The sequence below is a fragment of the Lepidochelys olivacea genome (assembly GCF_965140295.1).
Source record: "Lepidochelys olivacea isolate rLepOli2 genome assembly, chromosome: 12".
Lineage (NCBI taxonomy): Eukaryota > Metazoa > Chordata > Testudines > Cheloniidae > Lepidochelys > Lepidochelys olivacea.
The window spans coordinates 6,259,428-6,271,955 of NC_140422.1; the positions used below are offsets into that span (position 1 = coordinate 6,259,428).

The 12,528-nt window shown below is 44.4% G+C and overlaps 1 protein-coding gene across 1 annotated transcript in view; it reads left to right on the forward strand.

Annotated features, from left to right (window-relative positions):
- The window catches only part of CNGB1 (cyclic nucleotide gated channel subunit beta 1), a 62,116-nt gene that overhangs the window by 12,304 nt on the left and 37,284 nt on the right, over nucleotides 1–12,528 (forward strand). Inside the window, exon 5 of the mRNA XM_084644474.1 lies at nucleotides 12,373–12,480. Coding sequence (XP_084500600.1) covers nucleotides 12,373–12,480 — 108 coding nt within the window. The remainder of the gene's footprint in view (nucleotides 1–12,372; nucleotides 12,481–12,528) is intronic.

Below are 12,528 nucleotides of genomic sequence, written 5' to 3' on the forward strand. Positions count from 1 at the left end.
CCAAATTCAGATCCCTTTTAGCTGCACCTGTTGCTGATATCCATTGTCAGCATGGAATATTAATATTCCTTGCTAACATTTGTTGTCAGCAACAGGGACTAGTATAAACAAGGCCTTATGCTGCAGGTGAGAGGTCCAGCTACTTCCATATATTTAAATCTGTTGCAAAACCTGGACTGTATTCCTGGTGCTTATATTTCAGATTCAAGGAACCTTCCTCCTAAGAATTCTTGAGCTGGCTTAATATGGCATCTTGTTATTAAAAGTGGACCGAGATGCAATATTTTGACCCAGTGTTCAATCACCCCCAAATCAGAGGCTTTAGGATCTGTGGTTTAGTTTTGGACTATTGTAGAGATAGGAACCTGGCAGAAATTTCAGAATTGCATTCAGATTCTAAACCTCCACAAAGTTCAGGCATAATCAGATCCTGGGGTTTGGCTCAGACCCATCTATTCTTATAGAGGTGGCTTTTAGGTATTTAGATTAGATATTTGTGTGTCCTGGAGTAGTCTTGTTTAGCATGTGCACACTAGAACCTTCATTTAAATTTTCTCTGTATAGCCCCTTCATCTATAGCAAGATACCTCATTGTGATGCTGACACCTAGTAGACAGAGGAGGAACAGACAGTACAGATCACTGTCCTGGATTGGTGGATCCCATATAAATACTGCCTAGCTAATGAGCATTCCTTGTCAGTGATGTGAGAAAAATAACTTTTAAATCCACAGTGTGCATACAGTTTGGAGCATTTCAAGCTGCCTGCTATTTGAGTATTTATTAAAGGAGCAGACAGTATACTCGCAGGGTGTGATATATCTTGTTTGTGTGATTTTTTAGTTCAACTTTCTTAAGATGACCACTAGAGGTCCTGTGCCTATACTAGGATTCTAAGACACAGTCAATTATCTTCTCTCGAACCTTTCATAGGGACAACATCACCCATTTTTGGAGGGGAAAATATACATCTAATTCATTTTAATAGCGGGAAAAATCTATTAGAAGTGTTTTGCATTCAACAATTTGCAGGTCATGCACTGGGAAGAAAGCATCATAAAAGATGAAAACCGTATTTCAGTTGTGCTACAACATTTTTGAGTCCTCATTCAAGATTCCCAGGCCTCTTTATTTAGTCTCCTAGGAGTCCTGAGCTGGTTTCTCAGCCAGGTAATAGATGTTCTATTGGAAGGAGTCTTGTGTGTGTCAACAGTTATTTGCCTACAGGCCTGAGGAAGTTTATCTTAGCCCTGGGTTGCTTGCTGTCTCTTGGAGAATTATGTGTTCATCTTCGAGTGATTGCTCAGGTGTATTCCACAGTAGGTGGGCACGATCGCCACGTGCACCGGTGCCGGAAGTTTTTTCCCTTAGCAGTACCCGTACGGGGGGAGCACCGCTGCGACCCCTGGAGCGGCACCTCTATATCGCGCGATGAGGGGAGCTGCGCACTCCCCCACCCTCAGTTCTTTCTTGCCGCCAGTGAAGGTAGTCAGAACTTCTGCTCCAGCTCCGCTGCAGCCTTTCCCAGTGTTCTTAGTAGTACCTCTCGTTAGTGTTAGAGTGGGCTTGGGGTATGCCCCGTGCCCCTGGCTTCAAGTCATGCGGCTCCTGTCTCCATTCCATGCCAAGGAGTGAGCTGCATGCTGAGTGTCTTCGCGGCTTGGGTGAAACTCACGTGAGTGAGCGCTGCAAGATCTGCAGGTCATTCAAGCCGCGGACTAAGAAGGAGAGGGACATCAGGCTTCACTCTCTCCTTATGGAATCGGCGCTGGCCCCAACTCCGGCACGCCGAATGGATTCGGCACCTGGCACGGCGTCTTCCGTGTGCAGTGAAGTCCCCTCCTCCAGCCGGCACCGCTCCCCCTCCAAGAAGCAGGGGAAGAGCTGTGCCTCGCAGCGGCGCCGAGGGAAGGGAAGGGGAGAGGCTGGTCCCGCGTTGGGCAGCCCTTGATCCCCCCCGGGCCCGAAGCCTCCGACTCGTGATGAGCGGAGCAGCCCGGCACTGTCTGCGCGTGCGTCTCTGGCAGTCAGGATGCCATCGACGCCAGAGGCTCTCCAGGCCACGTGAGACATTTTGAGTTTGCCGGTCCCCGGGGCGCCGCCGATGACGGGACCTCGGTCCCGTGGCCAGCCGCCGCTGGGTGCTCACCAGACCTCCCCAGCGCGGCGCAGCTCCCACTCCGAGGACCACTCCTTGCCTCGTTCGACGCGTAGTGGTCGGTCACCTCACAGCGCGCACCTGCTCTCGACGCCAGTCAGGCCAACCAGTTCGCCGCCCAGGAGGGAGTCTCAAGGGAATCTCCATGCCGTGTAGCAGCAGACGCAGGCACCTTGAGAGGTGGCCGTAGACTTTTCTCCTCGCATCGCAGCTACCGCAGCCGGTCCTGACACCATCGACGTTGATGGTCCCGTTCGAGTTCCTGATCTGCCAGACGTCGCACATGGGACTCTCCTCGCGATTCACCAGATGTCCGCCTGCACGGGATGAAGGATTCCCGTACCACCCTGCAAACCTTGGGACTCTACATGCCTCCGGCTAAGGACAAGGCCAAGCTGCAAACATCGGCCCAACCTGCGCGGAGCAGATACGAGCCGCCGTATAAGAGGCCGAGAGACCAGCAGCGTTGGTCTCAGCGTCAGTCCTGCTCTGCCCCACAGCCCGGGCCCTTCAAGGGCGAGAAGCAGGGAAAGAGGCTGTTTTGACTACGCCGGGGGGTACCAGGGCGGTTGCCGGGGGGACCCCCCCACATTAATAAAGCTGGTGTTCTGCTTTCCGCATGACGTGGCCCCATATAACATCGGACCAATGTGTCCTCAACACCATCTCCAGGGGCTACACGTTGCAGTTCGCCTCAGCCCCCGCCCAACCACCCCACCTTGCCGATGGGCTCGGGGGACCCGGAACATGCCCACCTCATAGGGCGGGAGGTGGAACGGCTAATGCACCTTGGTGCGGTGGAAAGAGTACCGGTAGAATTCCAGGGAAAGGGTTTTTACTCCAGGTATTTCCTGATCCCCAAGGCAAAAGGGGGTCTCAGGCCCATCCTGGCCCTACGGGGTCTCAACCGCTTCCTGGTCCGTTCCAAGTTCCTCATGGTGTCCCTGGCCTCTGTTATCCCCTCCCAGGACCCGGGAGACTGGTACGCGGCCCTGGACCTTCAGGACACGTACTTTCACATTCACATTTTCGAGGGGCACAAGCGCTTCCTCCGCTTCCTAGTGGGGTTAGACCACTACCAGTTTACAGTCCTTCCTTTTGGCCTCTCCACAGTGCCCAAGGTTTTCACAAAGTGCATGGCGGTGGTTGTGGCCTACCTCAGACAGCAAAGGGTACAAATCTTCCCATACCTGGACGATTGGCTTCTCAAGGGCAACTCTCGGGCCCAGGTAAGGGCCCATGTGGAGCTGCTCAGGTCCACATGCACGGCTCTCAGCCTAGTGGTAAACGAGACCAAATCAACGTTAGTTCCGGTACAGTGCATAGAGTTCATCGGGGCGCTGCTGGACTCCTCCAGGGCCTCAGCATCTCTCCCGCTGGGTGGGTTTGAGGCCCTACGAGACCTCATTGCCTCGGTCACGGGGTTCCCGGTGACAAGGGCGAGAGTGTGCCTTTGGATCCTGGGACACATGGCGGCATGCACGTATGTAGTCCGCCATGCCAGGCTACGTATGAGGCCCCTCCAGCTCTGGTTAGCCTCCCAGTTCTATCAGGCCCGGGACGGGCTAGACAAGGTTCTCACGGTCCCGTCCCCAATACTTACCTCCCTGCAATGGTGGTCTTACCCGAACAATATGCTGCAAGGGGTTCACTTTCAGGAGGTGATCCTGTCATTAGACCTGGTGTTTGATGCATCAGTCTTGGGCTGGGGAGCTCACACAGGGAGCATGCAAACTGAAGGGAGGCGGTCAGCCTTGGAATTGTCCCTCCACATAAATGTCAAGGAACTCAGAGCGATTCGTTTGGCATGCGTAGCTTTCAGCATGCACCTTCGCAGCAAGGTGGTCAGGGTTCTTATGGACAACACCGTGGCAATGTACTACAACAACAGACAAGGCAGGACTCATTCCTCGGCCCTCTGTCTGGAAGCCCTGTGCTTATGGGAGTTCTGTATAGCCCACGATATCTCCCTGTGAGCTTTTCACCTGCCCGGTGTCCGCAATGTGAGAGCCAATTGCCTCAGCAGGATTTTCTCCCCCCAGTACGAGTGGTCGCTGCACTCGGAGGTTGCTCACCTGCTCTTCCCATCGGTGCAAGGCCACTTGGTCTTTTCCCACTCTATGACCTCTCGCTTTCTGAGAGGCCTAGACTGTTCATTCCCATATGCTAGATCCCCCGAACGGCAATGGGACCTAAACCTGGTGTTGTCCCGTTTCACAGGGCCCCCCTTTGAAGCCCTGGCCATGTATTCCTGGTTTTACCTCTCATGGAAAGTAGCATTCCTTGTAGCAATCACATCAGCCTTGACCTCGGAACTCCCATATACGGTCTTCCACAGGGATATAGTCCAGCTTCGCCCACATCTCGCATTCCTCCCGAAGGTGGTCTCTGCCTTCCATATGGAGCAGGACATTTTTCTTCCAGTGCTCTGTCCTAAGCCCCATTCCTCCAATGAGGAACGCCGCCTTCATGTGCTCGATGTGCGTAGGGTGCTGGCCTTTTATCTAGATCGGACTAAGCCCTTCCGGAAATCCTCACAACTGTTCGTTGCCTCCACCGAGCATATGAAGGGGCAACCCATTTCCACCCAGTGCCTTTCTCGGTGGATCACCTTGTGCATACGCACATGCTACGATCTGGCAGGGGTTTCCCCGCCACCAATCGTCAGGGAGACTCTACGAGGGCTCAGGCCTCGTCGATGGCCTATGTAGCCCATGTCCCTATCCAAGACACATGTAGTGCTGCCAGTTGGTCCTCAGTCCACATGTTTACGTCGCGTTATGCGATCGTCTCCCAAACTAGAGATGACGCTGGGTTGGGCAAGGTGGTGCTGAGTCCTGGGAACTCATAAACTCCTACCCACCTCCAACAGATATAGCTTGGAGTCACCTACTGTGGAATACACCGGAGCAACACATCTCGAAGAATGCCAGTTACGGAACAGGTAACTGTCCTTTTCATCATAATTATTTATGGAAGTGACAAGAATGTCTTTCTTCTTGATAAGTGGTCTTGGATCAAACCGTATAGATTGGTTACTAGTCCCTGGCTACTTTATAACTATTTGATGGCTTTCCTTTAAATCAAGTGGTGTAACTTCCACACTGATCAATGGCCTGTTTTTCCATGAACTTCGTCCATTTGTCTCATTTCTTTGTCATCTGATGACTAAGAGGGACATCATTTTGATACAGTGACACTTGTCATACATGGTTTAGATCTATAATATCATGCTGAATGATTCACAATTTGTTAAATAAGTGTCTCAGATACAGATTTTCCATGAGTCACACCATTCCTTTTATTTGTGACCACAATGAGTTGTGTACTGTCATAGAAAACTAAAATTCTCTGTAAACCAGTGGAAGTTTTGAACTTGAAACGAGTGTCAGTTGTTTGGTGTGATTTTGTCATGAATGTCAAAGTTCACAAATACTTTTCTAGCATAGACCCTGCAGTTGACTGCTGCTGCTATTAAACATTCATATCCGTTGCATATTGATCATTTTTTGATGAAGATGAATGCATCCTGGCCAGTGGCTAATGGGCTATAAAAGTAGAACTGGTTGAAAAACAAACAAACAATCATGAAAATGTTCCCAAATCTCCCCACTCGTTTTCACCAACAGATCCTTCAAGTGTTTAGTACCTTCCAAAAGAGGATTTCAAAGCACTTTGCAGATATTAATGAATCAAACTCCATAACAACCCTATGAGATATGGTAATATTGTTCTCCGTATTACATGTGAGGGGAAACTGAGGCACGTCAAAGTTAAATGACTTGTTCAAGGTCCCAAAGAAAGGATGTGGCATAACTGGGAACAGAATTGGATTCTAAAGAGTTCCTATACTTTGGTGAAGAGACCAGTGTAAATATCTAGATGTACAGATAGATAGGCAGAACCTAGACCCGGGGTCTGATCTTGATACATTTTTCTTTTCCTTGCTTCCTTGCCATTGTCAATGTTCCCAATTGGCTGATGCACTAAAACACAGTCCATTAATGCACTGAGCAAGCACAATGCAAATTTTATTTTGTCTGAGAGTGATTAAAAAAAATCAGTGAAATTTGTCCTTCATGGAGTATTTGAGCTGTTTGAGTAATCATAAGCCTTATTCTTTGATGCTCCCTCTCTCTGCTTGAGCCTGTCTCATAACCAGCTCACGCAGCTTCTTAAAGGCAATCATCTCACTGATCTTTGGCACAGTTTAATAAAAATACTTTTGAGGTGAAGTGTGAACAATCTTCTAACTCTCTCTAAAAACCCAAAATGCTTCTCATGAAGCTGTAAAATAGCACATAGATAAAGCTGTATTCATTCTTTCTCTGTCACAGAATCCTGCATAAGTCCCAGTGGCAGGTTTTATATTTATTTATGTTAGGGCTGTCAAGCGATTAAAAAAATCAATCGCGATTAATCACGCTGTTAAACAACAATAGAATACCATTTATTTTAAATATTGTTAGATGTTTACTACATTTTCAAATATATTGATTTCAGTTACAACACAGAATACAGAGTGGACCGTGCTCACTTTATATTTATTTGTGATTACAAATATTTGCACTGTAAAAAACAAAAAAATTATTTTTCAATTCACCTCATTCAAGTACTGTAGTGCAATTTCTTGATCATGAACATTGAACTTACAAATGTAGAATTATGTACAAAAAATAACTGCATTCAAAAATAAAACAATGTAAAACTTTAGAGCCTACAAGTCCACTCAGTCCTATGTCTTGGTCAGCCAATCACTCAGACAAACCAGGTTGGTTACAATTTGCAGGAGTTAATGCTGCCTGCTTCTGTTTACAATGTCACCTGATAGTGAGAAAAGACGTTTGCATGGCACTCTTGGTAGTGGGCATCACAAGATATTTATATGCTAGAAGCAGTAAAAATGCATATGTCCCTTCAGGCTTCAACCACCATTCCAGAGGACATGCGTCCATGCCGATGACGGGTTCTGCTTGATAACAATCCAAAGCAGAGCGGACTGACACATGTTTCATTTTCATCATCTGAGTTAGATGCCACCAGCAGAAGGTCAATTTTCTTTTTTGGTGGTTCGGGTTCTATAGTTTCCGCATCTGAGTGTTGCTCTTTTAAGATTTCTAAAAGCACGCTCCACACCTCATCCCTCTCAGATTTTGGAAGGCACTTCAGATTCTTAAACCTTGAGTCGAGTGCTGTAGCTATTTTTAGAAATCTCACATTGGTGCCTTCTTTGTGTTTTGTCAAATCTGCTGTGAAAGTGTTCTTAAAACAAACAACATGTGCTGGGTCATCATCCCAGACTGCTAGGACACAAAATACGTAGCAGAATGCGGGTAAAACAGAGCATGAGACGTACAATTCTCCCTCCAAGGAGTACAGTCACAAATTTAATTGAAGCATTATTTTTTTAATGAGCATCATCAGCATGGAAGCATGTCCTCTGGAATGGTGGCCAAAGCATGAAGGGGCATGCAAATGTTTAGCATATCTGGCATGTAAATACCTTGCAACGCCAGCTACAAAAGTGCCATGCGAATGCCTGCTCTCACTTTTAGGTAACATTGAAAATAAGAAGTAGTCTCCTGTCAGTGTAAACAACCTTGTTTGTTTTAGTGATTGGCAGAATAAGAAATAGGATTGAGTGGACTTGTAGACTCTAAATTTTACAGTTTTGTTTTTGAATGCAGTTATGTAACCAAAAAAAAATCTGCATTTGTAAGTTACACTTTCACGATTAAGAGATTGCACGACAGTACTTGTATGAGGTGAATTGAAAAATAGTGTTTCTTTTGTTTATCATTTTTACAGTGCAAATATTTGTAATAAAAAATAATAATATAAAGTGAGTACTGTGCACTTTGTATTCTGTGTTGTAATTGAAATCAATATAGAAAAACATCCAAAATATTTAATAAATTTCAATTGGCATTCTATTGTTATGAGTGTGATTAATTGCAATTAATTTTTTAAATTGCGATTAATTTTTTTGAGTTAATCGCGTGAGTTAACTGCGATTAATTGACAGCCCTAATTTTTATACTTAATAGAGGAAGATGGTCTCGTGGTTAAGGCACTGGATAGGGACTCAGTAGAAGTGGGTTCAGTTTCCAGCTGCCATAGATATAAGCAAATCATTAAATCATTCCGTGCCTCAGTTTCCCATCCATGAAATAGTACTTCCTTTGTCTTTCTTGTCTATTTCGCTTGTAAGCTGTTTAGGGCAGGGACTCTCCCCCATTCCATTTATAGCATTCGGTGCCTAGTACAACAGAGCAGTATGATCTTGGTTAGAGCTTTCGTTGCTACAGTAATATAAATGATATATTTGTAAGGTACCGATCATAAGCATCCAAGCATAGTGCAATAAAACACACAATAGGGAAGCTAACCTTAAAAAAAAAATCATTTTCCAGTATACAGTCAATATGAGCCAAAGGATCTGCCACAAGGACAAACTTGATAGCTTTTAGGCATACCAGACTAGAACTAGGCGATCTTTGGCCACTCACCCTGACACTTGCACTAGATCATGTTCTGCTAATTATTTTGTCTTTTCAAAATTCAGAGAATTATCTCTGACCCTGCTGACATTCTGGTTCATGCTTTTGCTCTATTGCCACTGAAGCATTGCATTGATTTCTTTATTGGTTTCCCTGGCTGGTCAGGTTTTCCAAGACAGTCTTTTCAGAACGCTGCAAAATGCATGACTCCTCCCTTTCCCCTGCCCAAGACTTCACATTTCGCATGTGGTGTCTTTATTTAGGCAAAAAGAAAAGGAGTACTTGTGGCACCTTAGAGACTAACCAATTTATTTGAGCATAAGCTGAAGTGAGCTGTAGCGAATACAGACTAACACGGCTGCTACTCTGAAACCTGTCTTTATTTAGGCAATTCCTTTTGCTATCTGTGAACTTGAAGATGCAATTTAAATTTTTATTGCTTGTATTCAAAATCCTTCATACTTCAGTTCCTTCAAATTTGTGCCTTGTGGTCTGTGCGTATCTTCTTGCCTGTGCATCACACTCTGTGTTTTAAAAGCTTCTTTTCCTTTAGTTATTTTAAGATTCATGGCTGCAAAGCTCTGCTGGGTTTGAGTTCAACAGCACTGTGAAAGCTACTTTATAAGTCAATCAGTAACAATATTCTACATTTATTTAGATTGCTCAAATAGGTACTAATAAGTATATTTAGTGGAAAAGTGTGCAGAATTTTGTATATATGGAACAGACTTTGGAATTTGTGCCTGAGGTTGCATTGTTGATTATTTATTTAATCTCTTTCGTGCTTAACTTTTACTTCATGGAAACACACTCCTATTAAATAGCTATGCCATCTTAGCCACAGAGGACCTGTTCCAAGGCCCATTTAAATCAGTGGATTTTAATGGGCTTTGAATCTAGTCTTTCTAGCCCAGGTTTGACCTTCGCTATAGAGCCATAATGCATATTGACTTCGATTGAAGGTGCAGCCATCGTGTATTTAAGGGCAAAATCAGCTCACAGAGTCTTGCAGAGAAGGGCAACAAAAATGATTAGTGATATGGACCACTGCAGCTGCGGGGGGGGGGGGGCAGGGGAAGAGGGGGTATGAAGCGGTCTATAAAATCATGAATAGTGTGGAGGTAGCGAATAAGGAAGTGTTATTTACCCTTTCACGTAACACAAGAACTAGGGGTCACCTTATGAAATTAACAGGCAGCAGATTTAAAACAAACAAAAGGAAGAACTTCTTTACACAGTGCACAGCCAACATATGGGACTCTTTGCTATGGGATACTATGGTTAAGCACTGGAATAAATTGCCTAGAGAGGTTGTGGAATCGCCATCATTGGAGATTTTTAAGAGCAGGTTAGACAAACACCGGTCAGGGATGGTTTAGATAATACTTAGTCCTGCCATGAGTGCAGGGGACTGGACTAGAGGATTCTCGAGGTCCCTTCCAGTCCTATGATTCTATGTTGTGAAGGCCAAAAGTATAACTGGGTTCAAAAAAGAATTAGATAAGTTCATGGAGGATAGGTCCATCGATGGCTATTAGCCAGGATGGAACTCCATGCTCCGGGTCTCCTTAAACCTGCAACTGCCAGACGCTGGGACTGGATGACACAGAATGGATCACTTGAAATTGCTCTGTTCTGTTCATTCTCTCTGAAGCATCTGGCACTGGCCACTGCCAGAGACAGGAAAGTGGGCTAGGTGGACCATTGGTAGTCTGACCCAGTATGCCATTTGTATATTCTAATGGGAGTATCACACAGAGATTCAGTACTTTCTCAGGCAATTAAGAAACTGAGGCCAGTTAAAAATATTAACTTCCTCAACCCACTTACACACACATGCATATCTTCAAGGTATTTAGTCGTGATACCCCAGGTTCCCACAGAACCCCTCCCCCACCAGTGTTTAAAATCAGCTAAACTTTAAACTCCTTTCTTTCTTTTTTTTTTTTTAGTGTTAAGTATTTTATTTTAAAATAAGGGAATTATATATTTTGAGTGTCCCCTGTATAAGTTAGTTACATTCAGTCGGCGTTTTCATGCAGCTTTTAGACGTTAAAACAAGTGTTTCAAAGTTTAAAACAAACAGTAACTACCAGTTTGTGCATAACCTGCTAGCTTACTTAACAGTTAATGTTCCAGCTCTCTCCTTGACTTGACATTGGTAGGTTGTAACATCTGCCAGGAAAGTAGGTGAGTTGCAGCCACAGCAGACTATCAAAGCCTTTTCTCTGAGTCCCCAGACATTCAGCATTTCTAGAGGACAGATATCTCTTTCTTATCTCCGCAAGGGCATTTGTGTTAATTTGAAAATAAATTTAGAGGCATTCTCCCCAAACTTCACGTGACACAAAAAGACAGATTGCATATTCTGGTGGATGTGAAGGTTGATTTTAAAGTGTGTCAGGTAAGAGTCTTTAAGGAAATGAAAAGAGGGGGTTGTACTTTTTCAACAAAGCAGGATGCTTGCTTTTCCTTAAAGAATGACTGTTACTTTCAAAAAGACATTTGACCAACTCTGCAGACCAGTGTACTGTTTTATAATATTTGCATTCTTGTAAACATGTGGGCTTGAATAATAAAGGACATACGCAATTAGTGAAAATATGTTGGAGTTTCTATGGGTGCAAATTTGTCTTTTGCTAAGCCCCATGTTAATTCATTTTTTGACTGCAAGGCATCCTTATACAATGAGGAGGCCAGCGATGACTCACATGAGTTGTTTTGGTACCAAGTCACTGGAATGTCTTGTATCTAAAATTTAAGTCCAGTACAGTGCAGTGAGGTTTCAGATCTCTATTCGGTGAATTAGCTTTGTTAAGAACCATCAGCTGCATAAAACCCATGCAAAACACAGAGTATTGTTTGTTTCACCTCTAAGTCTGTTGAAATCAGCTGAGGGCAGCATTTGGTCCTTCATTATTTATTATTTATATTAAATAGTGCCCCATTAGCAATCTGGGCCCCAAAGTGCTCAGAGCATTCTGTCACTGAGATACAAGAGACAAGAACAGATTTAAAAATTATTATGGAAGCTAACGTTAAAATGATCTAATACACAGGTTAAGGAAAGAGTGTCTATACATCTAGGTATAATACTTAAATTATCCAAAAGTACAAAGTTTGTTGTAAAAGTCATACAATAAATATAGTACAGAATCTGCAATATCCCCAATTTAGGTTAATAAATGTAATGATACAGTTTAGATATTAGCATCCAAATATTCAGATACAGCACTCATAAAAGGATATACTAAGAGTAGCTTGTGGAAAGCAAATATAGCAATAAGTGTAGATTGTCCCTCAGTAATTGAGAATTTAGGATTGGTTGTCCCTCAGTAAATACAATCCCCCAGAGAAGTATTTCAGTTACTTTCCCGACTTTGCTTCTCAATGGCACTCCAGCTCACCCCTCCTGGTGTTGCCGATGTTCGGTGATGTGTTCTAAATAGATGTCCCTTGACCACCTGATGGCGTCCTATACCACGAGTTGCCGAGTTACAGCCAACAATACTAAAGCTCTCTCTGCAGTTCTGTTATTTTCCGTTGTAAATTACTCTGATTCAGTTAACTTTTTTTAAGCCTCTCGTGGAGGCTTGTGAGTGTGTGTGTGTTTTGTGTGTGTGAGAGACAGAAAGAGAGAAAGAGGAGGAGGGGCAAAGAACATTTTCTTTCTGATTGTTTTTGTTCATGATGCCATTTACTCATTTTTCTTTAGGAGGAAGCTACGCTCCCAGGAGGACAGTATAGAGGATTTAATTGTGCCATCCCCAGCTACGTCTCTAGTCAGAGCCTCACCTGGCCAGTCCAACCTACAGAGAAAAGAGTGAGTTGGGTATAATTCTAGAATGAGAGGCCCAGATTCATGAATCAG